Source organism: Salvia splendens, chromosome 5, assembly GCF_004379255.2.
Source record: "Salvia splendens isolate huo1 chromosome 5, SspV2, whole genome shotgun sequence".
Lineage (NCBI taxonomy): Eukaryota > Viridiplantae > Streptophyta > Magnoliopsida > Lamiales > Lamiaceae > Salvia > Salvia splendens.
The window spans coordinates 12067833-12086241 of NC_056036.1; the positions used below are offsets into that span (position 1 = coordinate 12067833).

An 18409-nucleotide genomic window follows, 5' to 3' on the forward strand; every position below is an offset into this window, starting at 1 on the left:
TCTATCACTTCACATGGATGATGGATACACTTGAGCAAGCACTTTAGTTTTTGTTAAAGGAGAAGAAAAGATAATGATTCCACTGGAGAAAAGAGAAAGATCATTGAGGTCAAGATTGAAAAGTCACCATCTACATTCATTAGTTGATAGTAGTAGTATTTCTACTTCATGATTTAGACCATCCACAATGCCGCCCAGCCGACCGCCCAGCCGAGCGCCGGCGCTGGGCGGTTCGCTGGGTGGTCTATTGCAGTTGCCCAGCGGGCGATTGGAGAGAGAAACCGCGCAGCGGGGCGGTCGCGTGGCGCTGGGCGGTGCGCTGGGCGATCCGCTCGGCGCTATTGCAGCGCCCGGATCGCCCAGCGCACTGCCTAGCGCGAAAAATAAATTTTTTTTTTCCAAAACACTATATATACGCGCTTTGCTCGTCATTTTCATTCGCATCACTTGTTTTAACGAGTACTCTCTCTATCTTAATTTCTTACAAGAGCAACAACGCGAAATGAGTAACGCTGGTGGTGGTAGTGGTGGTAGCGGAGGGGATGCTGAGGAGTACGAACGTCGAATGGCCGAAGCGTTGGACGCCTATACGACCAACGCGATAAACCAATGGATGGAAAGGGCCTTGCAGCCGGCGATACCTCGACCTCCCCCAGTGGTCCACCGCCGCAGTGTGATTGATCGGGATCACGTAGCTGCACATCAGCGCCTATACGAAGACTACTTCGCACAGGAGCCTCGGTTCAACGCCAACCTTTTCAGGCGTCGTTTTAGGATGAGCAGGGACCTGTTTATGCATATTGTCAACGCATTGGAGTCTCGATATCTGTATTTCCGCTTCAGGCACGATGCGGCTGACAGACCCGGCCACACACCTATTCAAAAGTGCACTGCGGCAATCCGGCAGTGTCCAATGCATTGCTGATATAATGTACGCCTGTATTATCATGCACAACATGATTGTCGAAGATGAAGGTGGCGATCTGACCAATTGGGTCAACGACGATAATGAAGCCGGTCCAAGCCACGACGTGGCCGCCCCCAACGTACGGAGTGGGGTACCTCACGATGAAGCCGGCCTCCTACAAGCACATGCCGACATGCGCCAAACGACGGCTCATATTCGACTAAAAAATGATTTAATTGAAGAGTTATGGTCGCGGAGGATTGACCGCCGTTAGTTTTTTTTAATTATGTAATTTTTTTAATTAATGTACTTTTTAAATTTTATTAATATTAGTGAATTTTCTTGTTTTTGTGTCGTAAATTTAATTCCGTATATTGTGTGATTGTTAATTATTTCATTTTGTATATATTTGTTAATAGTGATGTGGATAGTATTTGGCTAGGCTATGGCTGGGCTATTGCTGAGCTATTTGCTTGTTTTGATGATGTGGCAGGAGAATTTTTAGTGCTGATGATGTGGCAGTAGCTAGGCTATGGCTGGGCTATGGCTGGGCTATTGCTGGGCTATTCCTATTGTGGATGATCTTAGTAAACAAATCGGGACTAGATAATTTTCAACGTTGAAATTTGTAAACGACAATACAGCAGTTAGTGTGGCATTGGCAAAACGAATTAATCGAATTCACTGCATGTTAAAACTCTGTATTTATTGTTTTCTTTTTTCTTTTTTCTTTTTTCTTTTTTCTTTTTTCAATCGATTGAAATGTCTGGTAGAGAGTGGTGTGCAACGAATATCAATATCAATATCTCCGCAATTTCGTTAAGATAAAATAATTGTATATTTTAAAAATAATTTTGCAATTACTGTAGGGCCAGTTTTTCTGAAAATTATTGGGTTGAGATAAAAGAGCCCAACAAGATATATCTGATTGAATCTTATTGGGCTTATATTACTTTAAAATTAAAATTAAAATACATGCTTATGATTGCAAAAACACCTAATTAATCTTTAGGCCAAGGACTCCCTGTATATATGCTAATTAGGAGTACTATTTTATACTCCATATATTTTCTTAGAAACATAGCTCCAAATATTTCATTACAATACTTGAAAGTTAATTCTTTTTCTTGAAAGTTTTTGGATTTTGGGTGGGACGGAGTAAAAAAGTAAACATCCATCATAAGATTTTTTTAAAAATGTTTATAAATCGTCAAAATGTCCCCATAATTCATTTAATAAAAACTGAGATAATTATTTGTTAAATCCGCATCTTATAAATTGTATAAAAATATTTTTCCAAATAGAAGCTCAGCCCCTACCTATACTTGTAAAATATTTAAAGGGCGTAAAAAGGCATATTCTCTAACATTAAAAAATATATAATTAATTATTTAATTTCAAAGAGAACATGTCAAACATGATATCAATATCACACACGCATTGAAAGTTGACTTCCCCACAGCCGAGATACTCGTACGTATTCGCATATTCCATTTTCTGGTCTTTTTCAGGTTTAAATAATGTGATAATGATGCTATCAAAAATCGACTACATCTCATCAATATCCCCTAGACATGATCGCATGCATAAACTGTGACATAGTTATTTGAATTATAGTATTCTATTAACCTGTCTCAACTTCCATCTTATTTTAGTTTAATACTGCCTCTATATCATAATCCAATATGAGAAGTACATAGGAATATTCTTACAGCATTTTATTAAAAACAGTATTGTATTGATAATACAGTATAGTATGAGTTGTAATACAGAAAACAAATACCCACGGGTTGTTGTGCAGTGCAACAACATATATAACAATGACAAGACTAAGTTTGGCTTGACATTCACTTTCGTAAATATTTCTTCTTATTTATTTAAGCTAAGCATATCGGCCATAATAATTTATAAACCATAATTTGATACCTCAGTTACCTATTCAACTTAGGATATAGGATATTCTTATATCATCGTGCCAATATATTATTTTCGTGTCTAAAATCACAAACTAATACAGTAGGAGTACAAGTTTTTGTGTGTTTATAGGAGCTCACCATAGCTATATTCGATGCGCACATAGTAAACTCAGACTTCATACAGTTCCCACACATGACTAGTAAATCATACTTGAAAAATTACAAAACTAATTAAATTGTATTGTGTGTGTGCGCGCGCGTGTAGTGTGTGTATTATGTGTATTCGTGTGCGTGTGCAATGTGTATTGTGTGTGTGCGCGCATGCGTGTACAGTGTACGTATTATGTGTAAGAGTACAATGTGTCTATCGTGATTGTGCAGTATGTATTGCGTGTGTATTGTTTATGCGTATGTCAAGTGCACATTGTGTGTAGTGTGCACGCGCCGTGTGTATAATGTGCACTTTATGTATGTGTGCAGTGTGTGTGAGCAATTTATGTGTTGTGTGTGAAATTGGTGTATATGAAGTGTGTGCATTGTTTGTGCACTATGTATATTGTGTGTTGGTGTGCGGTGTGTTATGTTTGTAAGTGTATAGTGTGTATATTGTTTGAATGTGTGCGCACTATGCGTGTAAATATTGTATATGTGTATATGGATATACAATGTGCTAAAAATATCTAATTTTATAACTATTTAAATTTCTAATTATCTACTCTAGATATGAAATTCAAATTATAGAATTGAAAAATTGAGAATTGTTGAAAACTCTATTCGAATTCCACATCTTCAAATTCCGAACAAAAAATCAATTCTAAGACCAGGAAATTCCTAAGGGACCCACGAACTAAATTTGAAGAGCACATGACGAATAGTTGGAAATTTGGTGGCAATATAAAGGGGAGTTTTGCAAAGGAGACAAAACCAACCTTCTCATTTTCACATATAGTTAGGCAAAGTCAAAGTTGCATTAAAGCTAGACATCCTAAATTTCTCCACCCAAATTTTCAACATTGTTAGGTTCTTCCGGCCTACAACCGTCGTCAATGGCGTCCAGCTCCGAGGAGTGGGTGAGCGAGATCGAGGAAGAGGAGAATAAGGTCCATGTAAACTATCAAAGCAAGAACGAGCTTGGAACTATAGCGGAGGAGGGCAGCTGGTGCTTAAGCTACGAGGAGAGAGAGAATGTATTACATGTGGCGGTATGGAAGGAGATCGATGAGGCGTTGAGCATGGACGCCTTGCTCTGGACGCTCAAAAATGCTGTGCTTGATCCCTCCTCGGCTTTCATCTTCCTCATCCACGTCTTCCCTGAGATCAAGTTCATCCCTTCGCCTTGTAAGTTCATCTCTCATTCTCTCTCCTTCATCACTCTCTCACTCATGAGTTTGCAGTGGGGAAGTTGCCTATAAATCAGGTGAACCCGGAGCAGAAGAAGGCGTTTTTGGCCCAAGAAAGTGGGAAGAGGAGAGATCTTCTTCGAAAGTATGTCAATGTATGCTCTGCTTCCCAGGTTCAAGTGGAGACTGTACTTGTTGAAAGTGATTTGGAGGCTAGAGCCATACTTGATCTCATTCCTATTCTCAATATCACAAAGCTCATTCTTGGAGCCAACAAGGCTACTGTGAGGTTGTGCATTCTCTAACCACATATACATATACATGTCTCATAGGAGTATAGTTTTTCACAATGGTTATTGGTAATTTTGCAGAAGGATCAAGTCCAAGAAGGGGAATGGAACAGCAGATCTGATAGTGCAGAAGGCACCTGAATTCTGTGAGGTTAAGATCATATGTAAAGGTAAGGAAGTTACCGAGCTGGAGATGACAGAGTCCCCATCTTCTTCTCCTTCTCCTTCTCCCTCGCCCAGCCCAACTCATTCGACTCCCACCTTTTCTCAAAACAAATACCAAACAGCAAACGCCTCAGCTGCCTGCGGTTGTTTCAAAATCTGAGTCATGTCAATCCAAGCACAGATTCGGCCTCAAAACTGAAGACGGGCTCAAAGCTGGTTGCACTTGAAGAATCATATTTGAGACTATCAAACCTTTCTTGCTTCTTATGAACATAGAAAATGTAAACAATTTCATTTGTCAGGTAACAAGTTTGTAAATCCTGTGTAATTTTTTACCATGACTACTTATATTTATGTTGAACCTTTTGTCATCGAACTTTATACAAAGCCTTTAATTTAGTAAGAGTGAGGAAACACACCTTTACAATGATTAGAATATTGTCAAATTATTGTTGTCTGCTGCAACTAAAAGTAATAGTTGATCAAGTCACAGATGTCTGAAATTTTGGGTACATAAACAAGCATCCTTGTTAAGAGAGTGCTTGTTTATGGAAAAAGGTTGATGAATGAAAAACAAGGATGGGGTCTTTACCAAAGTTGGGTTAACAGCACAACGAAGAGAAAGATCAAAGTCTGAGAGCATTATATGTCCATCATCCCTAACAAGAATGTTTTCAGGCTTAAGGTCACGATAAACAATACCAAGCATGTGCAAATACTCCAGAGCTAGCAGCACTTCAGCAACATAAAACCTGACACAAGGAAATTTGTTAAAACGATGGTGAATAGATTGAGCAGAAACACTTACATTTTCAATCAGTCTCACAATGTATGATGTGTGGATTTCGCATGTTGAGTTTTCTTCACTAATTAAAGAGTTAAGGATAATGCAAAGGTCATATGATCTTAAATAATGTAATTTCGACAGTTCTTACTTCTAAAGCAGCCTTAATCACCACCAGAATGGCACCACAATCATACTAGTATCCAATGTAAAAGTGATCATTTTCGCAAGAATTATAAGGCTGAGACCATTTCCAAATATTTCAACATTTTAAGTACTGTGAAAAAACATTACACAGCATAAATGGATAATATCTTTAACTATATGTCATGAAATCAAGTAGCATGTGAAATGGATTCCCAGGAAGTATCAACTGAAACTCAACCAAAAATCTGTTGAATTTCAATGTTATATGGTTGGAATTTTTCCTACTTGGCTGCTTGCTCAGAAAAGTGCTTTCCTGGTTGCCTTTGACGAAGAGTATGCAAGTCTCCACCAGGACAGACTTCCATCACCAGACATGAAAACTTATCAGTGTCAAAATGGATGTACAGAGTAGGAAGGAACGGATGGTCTAGGGACTGTAATATCTCTCTTTCTGTCTGAGCACGAACAAGCTTCTTGCGACTTGCTAGAGATGCCTTGTCCATTACTTTCATCGCAAAGTAACATTTAGTTCCGCTCAACTCAGCCAGATAAACACTGCCAATGTCTCCACAACCCAGCCGTTTTAGGAGCCTGAAATGGTTCAAACCCAATGCACCATCCCTGCAGCGGATAGCTTGGATGGCTTCCCATCGAACATCATTTGCTTTGTGAGGCTTATTGATGCTGCTATTAAAGCTGGTGCTAGAGGTGCTCTCATTACTGACATCACTGCTTGTACTTTCCCAACACATGCTGCTCTTTCCACTCTCAATTAACTAACTATTACACTCCCTATCCCAGATGATTCCTTTCCCTGATCAAAGGAAGGTTCCAGTGAACTTCTAATGTTGATTAGCTCAAGATCTTGAGCTTTAGATTCCCTTTCAGACCCGGAGAAAGAGATATTGGACTCTGAGGTATCAAAATCATTATTAGCAGATTTGTTGGACTCAGCATCTTCTCTAGGCAAAATCAGACACACCTCATCAGGATCAACTGATTGCTCAAGATCAATCACCTTTGGCTCACTAGTAGATTTGTGATCATTCTCCTTGGTAGAATGCTGAATCCTAACAACTCTTTGTTGCAAACTCACCGGACCTCTAGAGCCACTTGTCGAGGCCATCCCAGAAACAGACACTTTGCTCAATATAGGTTACAAGAATATGTTGATCATCACTACCACAGCTATATCTCTATCATAAAAATCTATCTCCGTGAACTCTAACACACCACAACCTGGCAGTTGGCAAAATCAGTCAGCAAATTACACATGAAATATATAAGTATTACTGTATTAGAGTAACTTTAGAAACAGTATAACTAGCATACACAATAAAGCGCTACTGTTCTTCTCAATGAAAGCATTAGCAAGAAGACTTATAGTAAAAGAAAACACACCTAACCGAATCTTGAGCAGTCCATACAGAAGAAAAACACTAATTGAGAAGATAAGCAAGTAAGATTTGCTAAATCAGTACAAGCATTCAGAAATCAGCTTCGGCAGTGGAAATATGGAGTGGAGAAAGATTCCATGGCATTTGTGTTGAAATAGATTTTAATACTAAAAAATTAATAAAATATGGTGTATATTAATATTGAGGTTCCATTATGAATTAATATTTAATACTAGTACTACTCTCTACTTCTATATAATTTTAATGGACACTAAAGTAAATATTAAATTTTAAAAACTTGATAAATATATAAGAAAATTATGGTTCACTCTCTTATTTACCAACTATGAAAGCCAAATATTTTTTATGAATGAAGTATAATTGAATAACTTTTTAGCCCTATCTATTATACACAAAATAAAGTATTACAGAAATTGTAGCCCTACCGGATGAATAATAATTAGATAATAACAACGGTAGGCAGTAATAAATATAGGTGTTTGGTTAATAAAAGTTAAAAGTAAAAGTAAAAGTAGGCCGTTAATCAGTTATGAGAAAAAAATTGTTAATAAAATGAGGATTAAACAAGGGCAAACTGTCTTAAAAGTCACAAACTTTTTTCATTTTCCAGTTTTTCCCATGAACTAAAAAATTGGCGTATAATGTCATGAACTTTACATTCAGTTGCCGTTTTCCCATGACGGGTTTTCCGGCCATGAAGCAAGCTGACGTGTCTTTTTAAGTTGACGTGGCTGCTGAGTGTATAAGTTGACGTGGCTGCTGACGTGTCAAACTGCTCTAAAAGTCACAAACTATTCTCATTTTTCGGTTTTTCCCATGAACTAAAACATTATCCAGCTGACGTGGTGGCTGAGTGCGTGCTAAGTGTGTACTGACGTGTTAAAATTATGCTTACCCTAATTATACTGAGTGTGTCCTTTTAACCCACAAAATCTCCAAATTTACCCTAATTTACACTCCATTTTCACCCTAAATTCATCCCCAAATTCCTTTCACTTCACTCTCAAATCGGTGCCGACGACAATGAGCACGCCGACAACGAGGGGCTTCTGTGTGGCGGCGGAGGAGTCACTTTCCTGATTTTTTAAAGCTGTGATGTCGACTGACCGCGACTTCTTCCTACCCTTCCAACACAAGATAAATAATAGTAACAGCAAGAGAAACCACCCTAAAACAGATCCAATTGCATTTTCCGCAATGACGCCACCAGAGAGCTTCTTCTTCCCTTCGCCGCCACCACTCGCGGCAATAGCCAGAGTTTTGGGGCACACGGTGTCAAGAGGCTTCCCATAAAGAGAAGTGTCGAGAAATTATTCCTTCGATTTTCCCACAAGGCCTTTTGGAATGGAGCCGTTTAAATTGTTAAAAGATACGTTGAATTGGTCAAGATTTAGGAGCTAGAAAGACTAATTTAAAAAAACGAAATTGAAATTGAAACCATACATTCTAACTAGAAAATTGACTAATTTCGAACAAATCAAAAAATCGCACATTCAATCAAAATTGACCAAAAATCGATTGTTTGAAATGGAAAAAAAATAAAATTGGATTACGACTGAAATCCCGGGAGAAGAAATCGCGACGAGAGAATGGGAAAAGTTAGTGGGAAAAACCAGAAAATAGGAAAAGTTTGTGACTTTTAGGGTTAATGAATTTTCTGCGTTTTCCACGTCAGATTTCAGGCTTGCCATGTGTGCAAGATTTCGACTGGAAAACTCTAGGGTCGGGTCAAATGGGAAATTCCAATAACCCGGTAAAGTTCATGACATTATAATTTATACGCCAATTTTTTAGTTTATGGGAAAAACCAGAAAATGAAAATAGTTTATGACTTTTAGAGCAGTTTGCCCATTAAACAACGTAGTAGTATATAGTTAGGTAGCTTTATAAAATTATCTTAAGTTAAATTATATCCATATAAATTATCTTAATAAATGTGATTACTAATCTATTCTACATGTTTGGTAGGCATTAAGAAATATCAGTTTTATTTTTTATGTTGTTTGATAGAGTTTCTAAAATAATAGATTAAAATAGATAATGATAATATTATCCTTTAATTATTTTTCTTACTAATTAGGGTTATATATAAAATTAGAGAAAAAGGTAGCCTCCATCTCCATTACTTCACTTTCTCAACTCTCAACTCTCCATTACTCATTCCATCACTCCACTTGTCAACCATTTTAATCCCACTCTCTCCACTCATGCAGTAGGTCTCCATCTTTATATTTAATATGAATACACGCAACCTTGAGTGGTACAAAGTAATCAATGAAAGCTTAATTGGGAATGAAGAACTTTAATGGAGTTAGGGTTATAGATACAAATCCTAGAATCAACGAATATGGGCTTTTATAACTATATTCCGTTTTATGTTACAGCTAAAGTTATTTTCATTAATATATTAATTTCATATTTCAATTCATAATTTAAATTGATGAATACACAGGCTTTAAAAATAAAGTACTGTTATCTGTGATGCTCCAAATATTTATATTTCGATGTGGTGAATGAATCGGAAAAGTTCTATTATTTCTCATTTTTATTTTGACAATTTACTGATTACTATATTGCATGTCATAAAATCGACAAGAGTTTTTCGTCTTCAATCCCCAATAATGCAAGATTATATGAACTTTGTTGACCAAACATGAGATACAAGTCTTGCCGGGCGAAAATTACAAGAAAAAGAAAACAATAAAAATTACACGTTAAATAACTAAACAACACGGAAATATGTTGTGGAAAGCGGTAAGCCGAGTTGAGGAGTCCTCTTTCCGCAAGACGAGATACGCCCCGGTAGTGCTCTCGGTTTGGCGTGTCGTCCCCAAAGATAAAATGGCTTCGTCTCTGGAGTAGCAGCACCGCTAGCAACAGAGCTTCGGCGAACGAGAGTGAGGCGGGGGTAGAGCTTCGACGGGAAGTTATGCAGAGAGAGAGTATGCAAAAATGCTTGTGTTGTGTTATACCTACAATGCAGAGGATGCATGCCTATTTATAGGCCAAGTCCACCTGCAGGGCATTGATGGAGTCAACAGCCATTATGTGTGCCATGATGGCTTGACTGTAACCACCGGGGGTTATTGACTGGTGCACTAGCCAGTGGGAGCTGAAGAGACACGACGCACCTGGACACGCTACACGACGGGATACACCATGGACCGGACCGACCTTTTGTCTCCCGTTATGGGTCGGGGTCTAGCGGGGACCTTTTGACTCCCGTTGTGAGTCGGGGTCCAACGGGGACCTTTTATCTCCCGTTGTGCGTCGGGGTCCAGCGGGACCATGACGTAAACCAGGACCCGTCAGGGATAGCGTGGAGCTTGGGGTGGTCCAAAAAGAACAAGCACGGCTCGAACCACGCTCAACAACAGCCCAAAGACCACCCAAAGACCAATTGCCAAGATCCAAGGCACAAGGCACAAGGCACCAGGCACCCGGTGCACGGGTCGCGGGTCAGGGGCGGGCTGCGGCGGCGCGCGCGTGTGGGCTCTGTCACCCGTCTTATTCCACGATAATTATAACACATGATAATTCATCTGATTAAATACTTCATCAAAGAAGTCTATCATCCCCGATGTGGGATTAACACTTAGTTAATTAATCCCTTAGTCTTTTCACATAGCTCATTTCTAGCTTTATTGTGACCAACTTTAATATATTATTTCTCACTCACCGGGAATCGGATTTGAGAAAATGAATATACTACGGTCATCTACTCGGAACGTAGATCGACGTTATTGCATTTAATTTCATAAAATTAAATGTCTTGTAACATTTATTATTAGTCAAAAGTCATTTGACCAAGCATGATTCCAACAATCCTCCACATGAGTGGAAATTGCCAAATGCATATGTATGCAGACACAAGCTTAGCCCTCAAGAGTTATGTAAGCATAAGGATAGGTAGTTTTGGCTTTGAACCATCCATAGTCAATACCATCGGATACACAGGCGGACTAGTAGCGCGATGCTTTGAACTATTCCTCCACGGCGTGCACCGAGACAATGATGTTAACACTTAAACACCTCAACCTCATCCGTTCTCACGTTTTGTGTCCATTTCCGGCCTTGGACACCACTTTGGATTCATAAGTGTATTGTTTGAAGCGGCCCCACTTCACACTTACATAGGTGATTCCTCGTTGAGTATCTTGCCATACTCGTTCTCCTTGAGAACTTTATCTCAACGAGATCCTTTAGGAATCATTAAAAGTCATAGACTTAACCTCACCACTAGGCAAGTTTTTTTTTTTCAACACTCTATTGCTCTCTAGGGAATAAATATAGATGAGTGTTTCACACGAACTCTCATAGCTTAGTTTTCCCATTGAACCAAGTTCTTGGGATCTCCAGTCATCATGGTTGGGTTACCACTATGACAATTCTTTAGTCTGTGGATTTCAAACCCATTCCCTCTAGCAATTTATTTATCTGATCACGATTTAACCATTTGGTTAGCGGATCCGCTAGATTATCCAATGACTTCACGTAGTCAATTGTAATCACCCCTGTTGTGATCAAATGTCTCACGGTATTATGTCGTCGACGAATGTGTCGAGACTTACCATTGTACAAGCCACTATTTGTCCTCCCAATAGCGGCTTGGCTATCACAGTGAATTAACACTGGAGGCACGGGCTTTGACCAAATCTTCAAGGAAGTTTTTAAGCCATTCGGCTTCTTCCGCGGCTTTATCTAAAGCTATGAATTCAGATTCCATAGTGGATAGGGCTATACATGTCTGTTTCGTGGATTTCCACGAGACAGCACCACCCTCAATAGTAAAGACATATCCACTTGTCGAAAGTGAATCTTTGTTATCGGATATCCAATTTGCATCGCAGTACCCTTCAAGTACCGGGGGGTATCTCGAAAAGTGTAGCCCATGATTTTGAGTATACTTGAGATATCTCAAAACTCTTACAAGAGCTTTCCAATGCTCTTTGCTTGGATTGCTCGTATAACGGCTCAACTTGTTCACGACGCAAGTAATATCAGGTCGAGTGCAATTAGTAAGATACATAATGCATCCAATGACCCGTGCATAATCTTCTTGTGCAACGGGCTCACCCCTGTTCTTGCTCAAGTGAACATTGAGCTCTATAGGCTTCTTAGCCGGGACGCCATCATGGGCGTTGAACCTCTTTAATACTTTCTCAACATAATGTGATTGTGTTAATGTGATTCCTTCCGATGTTCTTAGAATTTTCATTCCAAGAATTACATCGGCTAGACCCATATCCTTCATGTCAAAGTTTCTCTTTAACATGACTTTCGTGTCGTTAATCACTTGGGTGTTACTACCCATTATTAACATATCATCAACATAGAGACACACTATAACATATCCATTATCAGTGTTCTTAATGTAGACATATTTGTCACATTCGTTGATTTTAAATCCATTTGATAACATCACGTTATCAAATTTCAAGTGCCACTGCAACGGGGCTTGTTTCAATCCATAGAGGGATTTAACCAGCTTGCATACCTTTTTCTCTTGTCCAGGTACTACAAAATCTTCAGGTTGTTCCATATAGATTTCATCTTCGAGATCACCATTTAGAAACGCAGTCTTAACACCCATTTGATGAATCTCAAGATTGTGCACAGCAGCAATCGCTAGAAGCACTCGAATTGATGTAATCCTCGTTACAGGTGAGTAGGTATCGAAGAAATCGTACCCTTCATTTTGTTTAAAGCCTTTGACTACCAGTCGAGCTTTATACTTATCCACTGTTCCATCGGCCTTAAACTTTCTTTTAAGGACTCATTTGCATCCTAAAGGTTTAGCACCTTCAGGTAGATCAACCAACACCCACGTGTGGTTTAGCAAAATTGAATCAATTTCGCTTTGAACAGCTTCTTTCCAATGCAACCCGTCTGGGCCTGCTACTTTTATCGATGTTGGTTCTTCATCCAACATAAATGCAATATAGTCAGGACTAAATGTCTTTGGTGTTCTGATCCTGCTACCACGTCTTAGTACCGCATCGTTTGGATCATGCCTTGTTCGCTTGCGCGATTCAGGCTCTTTATCCACTGATTTAGAACTAGTAGCTTCATCCTCAATTCTCGTCTCAGAATTAGGTGCAATATTTTCCTTCTCTTTGCGAGGAAATATATTTTCAAGAAATACAACATTTCTTGACTCGATTGTTGTTCCCACGGTCACAGTCGGTATTTCAGACTTGTGGACAACGAATCTATATGCACTACTATTAAGTGCATACCCAATAAAGGTACAATCAACCGTTTTAGGACCGATTGTAACTTCTTTGGGCGGAGGAACCATTACCTTAGCCAAACACCCCCACACTTTGAGGTATTTGTAGGATGACTTCCTTCCCTTCCACAGCTCATAAGGAGTAGCATCCTTACCTTTGCGTGGAATTTTGTTTAGGATGTAGTTGGCTGTCAAAACAGCTTCCCCCCACATGTTCTGGGGCATCCCCAAACTGATCAGTAACGCGTTCATCATCTCTTTGAGAGTTCGATTCTTGCGTTCTGCAACACCATTAGATTGTGGTGAATATGGTGCAGTCGTTTGTGTTAGGGTTTTGTATACTAGAAATCATCTTTCGAGTGATTGGATACTGTAAAACTCTAATTGTTATTTTCCAATAAATGTAACAGATTATTTTTTGTCATAATGTTGTTATGTTTTACATTTAATGGTTGTTTATTGCATATTTAAATGTATAAGCAAACGTAACAAAGTCTAAGTCTTTGTTTTAGTAGACCGGTTGTGGGCGTCGTCCAATTTAAGGTAACACGGTCAGTTCTAAACAAAGAAAAATAAGAATTTCACAACCTAGATAGGCTTAGACTACCTATCGTGAAAGGTTGCAACGTCAGTCCGATTATTTCTAAGCCTTATTGAAATAAGATGACGTTGGTGTGGTATAGCACTGAATGGATCTAACAGCAAGACGAGTCTTTATGCTATCTACTGAAATACGAGGTCTTGATAATTAATTTCTTAATCAATGTACGTTAGCATTGAGCATACGATATTGAGTACCTACTACTTTGACTTACCAAAGGTGCGGGTTTTTCGTCACCCAACGATCCAGGTATATTGGGTAGTGGCGATCATTATCTAGCGGTGCTAGGATTGCTATTACGTTGAATCGTGCGTGAGGAGAGTCTCGTTTGATAACATCCACAAGAGGAGCTCGAAACAAGGTTTTATTATTCGGAACCTAGCTAGTTGGAGTTTAATTACTCTATGAATAATAAATAAGAGTTTCTTGCTAAGTCCACTCTTGGAGATTAAAATATGTTAATTAATTAAGTCCATAGCACACAATAATTAATTAATGGATGTTTCTATCTTAAGCGCGAGATATAAATTAAATGCAATTAAAGGAAACCCGGAATACTTGTAATTTCGGATTTGGAAGGCAGTGCAATATTACTTTTGTAGTGGCTGCTTGTATTATTCCAATATAAGCTTATATTAAATTGTGGGTTCAATTTAATTAGTAAAAAGCTAATTGGGTGAGGCCTGTTCCAAATTCTTCCTTAGATCCCTGACTGGGCCCAATATGTGACTTAATATAAATAGGAGAATAAAGGAGACAGAAAAGACAATAATTTTGGTTGATAATTTTCGTCCCCCTCAGAGAAAGAGAGAGTTCGAAATTTTGCCTCATCCGTGAGCTGAGTTCTGTCTTCGTTATTCAAGTCCTAGTACGTTGGTGAGATTTGCCCACACAAATATCAGCGTATAGTCCGGGACACCAGTCAGAAGGTCCGAGGTCGAGTACTGAAGATCTTCACGTGGAGAAGACGCAAGCCATCATCGATTCTTGATTGAATCAACAAGGTAAATTGGCTAATTCCGTAGTAAGCATTTTTAGGGATTTTATATGTTAAAGCATGTTTTAATTCAAGTTATGAGCATGATACATGTGATAATTACGCGAATAGAATTTGTCTAAATAATCTGCTAAATAGATCAAATTTATGTGATCGGTAAATTCATGCACGCTTCCGCTACCAACCCTTCAGTTTGGTGAATTATACCACTTGCGTTGCATAATTCCTCAAACGGGGCTACGTATTCACCCCTCTATCACTTCGAATCATTTTGATTTTACATCCAAGTTGATTCTCGACTTCGTTCTTATAATTTTTGAACGCTTCTATTGCTTCGTATTTACTTCTTAAAAGATAGACATAACAATATCGTGTGCAATCATCTATGAATGTGATAAAGTATTTTTTACACCTCTCGTTTGCACCAATTTTAAGTCACATACGTCCGTGTGAATTAATTCAAGAGGTTTCGTGTTCCGTTCAACCGAATAAAACGATAACTTAGTCATTTTCGCCTCAAGACAAGTTTCACATTTGTTTTGAGTTTCTACTTAATTTGCCTTTAGTAAATCTAAGCTTACTAATCTTTTAATGGCATTTTGATTTACATGTCCCAATCTATTATGCCACAAGTTAGAACACTCGGTCAAATAAGAAGAAGTAGATGCATTCTTATTATTAGCCAACGGCTTAGGAACATGGCGTACAACTACACTAAGCTTGAAAAGTCCGTCGGTTACAAAGCCTTTTCCGAGTGACTTTCCAAACTTGTACAAAGAAAACCTATCAGATTCAAATACAAGTTTAAATCCCTTATTCACTAGTATTGATCCTGACACTAGGTTTTTGCGGATGTCCGGGACGTGCAACACATCCTTCAAAGTGATGGTGACGTCGGACGTCATCATGAGAATCACGTCTCCAATGCCGAGGACTTGAGACGAGACTTGATTCCCCATGTTGATTTTCCTCCCTTCAACAGCGGTGTAGGAGGCGAACTTGCTCTTATCGGCACAGACGTGGGCAGTAGCTCCAGTGTCGATATACCAGCCACATTTGTTATCAACAAGGTTGACTTCTTCCGTGACCACAGCAACAAGGTCACTTTCATCCCAGTCCTTGAACTCTTTTTCAATAACGTGGGCAGCCGGCTTCTTCTTCGGCTTGCGGCAGTCCTTGGAAAAATGGCCAGGTTTGCCACAGTTGTAGCAGTTGCCTTCAACCTTCATCGCAGGCTGCTTCTTCTTGCCCTTGTCCTTTGCAATTGGACGGGAGCGTTTGTTGGAGAGACCGCCCCGCTCCAACAGATTGGCCTTAGCAACAGGTGGGCAATTGCCCTTAGCCAAACCATCGTGTTTGCGCACGTCTGACTCGATGTGCAGCTTCACGGTCAAGTCTTCAAGATTCATCTCCTTTCGCTTGTGCTTAAGGTAGCTCTTGAAGTCCTTCCAGCCGGGTGGAAGTTTTTCAATGACCGTGCCCGCCGTGAAGGCTTCAGGCAGGGCCATTCCCTCGGCGGCGAGGTCGTGGATGATCAGCTGGAACTCTTGCACTTGGTCCATGATCGGTCGGGAGTTGACCATTTTGTAGTCCAAGTACTTGGCTATTACAAATTTCTTAGTACCCGCATCATCACTACGGTACTTCTTATCTAGCATTTCCCACACTTGTTTTGATGTGGGAATATTATAATACACGTTATAGAGACTATCATCTAAAGCACTTAAAATAAAGTTTTTACAAAGATAGTCTCCATTGCGCCAAACGTCATACTCGACGTACATCTCGACACGTGCCTCGTCCTCGCTTGGCGGGGTTGGCTCGTTCTCCTTGAGGAAGTTCACGACGCCCAACGTTGTTAGGTAGAACAACATTTTCTGTTGCCATCTTTTGAAGTCCGTTTCAGTGAACTTTGACGGCTTCTCGGCGGGTGGCATCATCCTTGGTGCCATTGGTGCCGAGCTTGTCCCATGAAAGAGACCAAGTCCGTTGCCCCCGTAGGAGCTAACAATTGGTTGGGGCACAGTACCCCCCACAGTTGAGTGGAGCATGGAGCCCCCCGCATAGGATCCAGCACCCGTGCCGACCCGAAGGATCCAGCACCCGCGCCGACCCCGGAGGATCCAACACCCGCGCCGACCCCGGAGGATCCAACACCCGCGCCGACCCCGGAGGGTCCAGCACCCGTGCTTCCCCCGAAGGAGCTAGCACCCGTGTTGACCCCGAAGAGTCCAGCACCCGTGCCGTGCCTGAAGGCCCCGACACTCGACCCGATGAAGGATCCAATGGAACCACTGAAAGTGGAACCGACCGATCCACTCGAGGTGAATCCAGTAACCATCCCGAAGGGGTTGTCAAACACCCACGGGGTTGTTGATGAAGAAGTTGAGAAGCCAGGGGTCGGAATCATCGTTATGTCCGACGACGTGTTGACGGGAGCGACGGGGGACACGGTGGATGGAACGGTGGCAGCGGCGGTAGACGGGTCAGTCGACATCTCCAAGCAAAGGTGTTTATTTCAATTCAGTTTGTGTGTGTAAAGTCGTTTAGTGGCAAGAATATCTCGTCTTGCGATTGTTGACCAAACGTGAGATACAAGTCTTGCCGGGCGAAAATTCCAAGAAAAAGAAAACAATGAAAATTACACGTTAAACAACTGAACAATTACACGGAAATATGTTGTGGAAAGCGGTAAGCCGAGTTGAGGAGTCCTCTTTCCGCAAGAAGAGATACGCCCCGGTAGTGCTCTCGGTTTGGCGTGTCGTCCCCAAAGATAAAACGGCTTCGTCTCTGGAGTAGTAGCACAGCTAGCAACAGAGCTCCGGCGAACGGGAGTGAGGCGGGGGCAGAGCTTCGACGGGAAGTTATGCAGAGAGGGAGTATGCAAAAATGCTTGTGTTGTGTTATACCTAGAATGCAGAGGATGCATGCCTATTTATAGGCCAAGTCCACCTGCAGGGCTTTGATGGAGTCAACAACCATTATGTGTGCCATGATGGCTTGACTGTAACCGCCGGGGGTTATTGACTGGTGCACTAGCCAGTGGGAGCTGAAGAGACACGACGCACCTGGACACGCTACACGACGAGATACACCATGGACCCGTCGGGGTCCATCGGGGACCTTATGTCTCCCGTTATGGGTCGGGGTCCAGCGAGGACCTTTTGACTCCCGTTGTGAGTCGGGGTCCAACGGGGACCTTTGGTCTCCCGTTCTGCGTCGGGGTCCAGAGGGGACCTTTTGTCTGCCAAGATCCAAGATCCAAGGCACCAGGTGCACGGGGCACGGTGCGCGAGTCGCGGGCGGGCAGCAACGGCGCGCGCGTGTGCGCGCGTTTGGGCTCTGTCACCCGTCTTATTCCACGATAATTATAACACATGATAATTCATCTGATTAAATACTTCATAAAAGAAGTCTATCATCCCCGATGTGGGATAATTAACACTTAGTTAATTAATCCCTTAGTCTTTTCACATAGCTCATTTCTAGCTTTATTGTGACCAACTTTAATATATTATTTCTCACTCACCGGGAATCGGATTTGAGAAAATGAATATACTACGGTCATCTACTCGGAACGTAGATCAACGTTATTGCATTTAATTTCACAAA

The 18409-nt window shown here is 40.6% G+C and overlaps 2 protein-coding genes across 5 annotated transcripts; one reads left to right on the forward strand and one right to left on the reverse strand.

Annotated features, from left to right (window-relative positions):
- The first annotated feature begins 3712 nt into the window (after positions 1 to 3712).
- LOC121802333 (U-box domain-containing protein 33-like) lies at positions 3713 to 4991 on the forward strand. The gene is made up of 3 exons (XM_042201978.1): positions 3713 to 4161; positions 4218 to 4452; positions 4535 to 4991. The coding sequence occupies exons 1-3, from the start codon at positions 3870 to 3872 to the stop codon at positions 4776 to 4778; spliced, it is 771 nt and encodes a 256-aa protein (XP_042057912.1). The 5' UTR covers positions 3713 to 3869; the 3' UTR covers positions 4779 to 4991.
- LOC121802334 (serine/threonine-protein kinase D6PKL2-like) lies at positions 4634 to 7083 on the reverse strand. 4 transcript variants are annotated; one of them, XM_042201982.1, is made up of 4 exons: positions 6951 to 7083; positions 5835 to 6788; positions 5211 to 5370; positions 4634 to 4756 (listed from the first exon to the last, which is right to left on the reverse strand). In XM_042201982.1, the coding sequence occupies exons 2-4, from the start codon at positions 6299 to 6301 to the stop codon at positions 4721 to 4723; spliced, it is 663 nt and encodes a 220-aa protein (XP_042057916.1). In that variant the 5' UTR covers positions 6302 to 6788; positions 6951 to 7083; the 3' UTR covers positions 4634 to 4720. The 4 variants fall into 4 exon arrangements, with proteins under 4 accessions (XP_042057916.1, XP_042057917.1, XP_042057913.1 ...); XM_042201983.1 differs by lacking the exon at positions 4634 to 4756 and adding an exon at positions 5078 to 5115; XM_042201979.1 differs by lacking the exon at positions 4634 to 4756 and having other exon boundaries at positions 5106 to 5370.
- Positions 7084 to 18409: the final 11326 nt, after the last annotated feature.

Bases quoted from the DNA above. Each gene is read 5' to 3' on its own strand.
- LOC121802334 (XM_042201979.1), bottom strand. From the start codon at position 6,301: ATGTGTTGGGAAAGTACAAGCAGTGATGTCAGTAATGAGAGCACCTCT. The intron at 5,371-5,834 runs GTAGGAAAAATT...TCCTTGTGTCAG, and splicing joins TTTTCTGAGCAAGCAGCCAA to GTTTTATGTTGCTGAAGTGC.
- LOC121802333 (XM_042201978.1), top strand. From the start codon at position 3,870: ATGGCGTCCAGCTCCGAGGAGTGGGTGAGCGAGATCGAGGAAGAGGAG. The intron at 4,162-4,217 runs GTAAGTTCATCT...ATGAGTTTGCAG, and splicing joins CAAGTTCATCCCTTCGCCTT to TGGGGAAGTTGCCTATAAAT. The intron at 4,453-4,534 runs GTTGTGCATTCT...GTAATTTTGCAG, and splicing joins GCCAACAAGGCTACTGTGAG to AAGGATCAAGTCCAAGAAGG.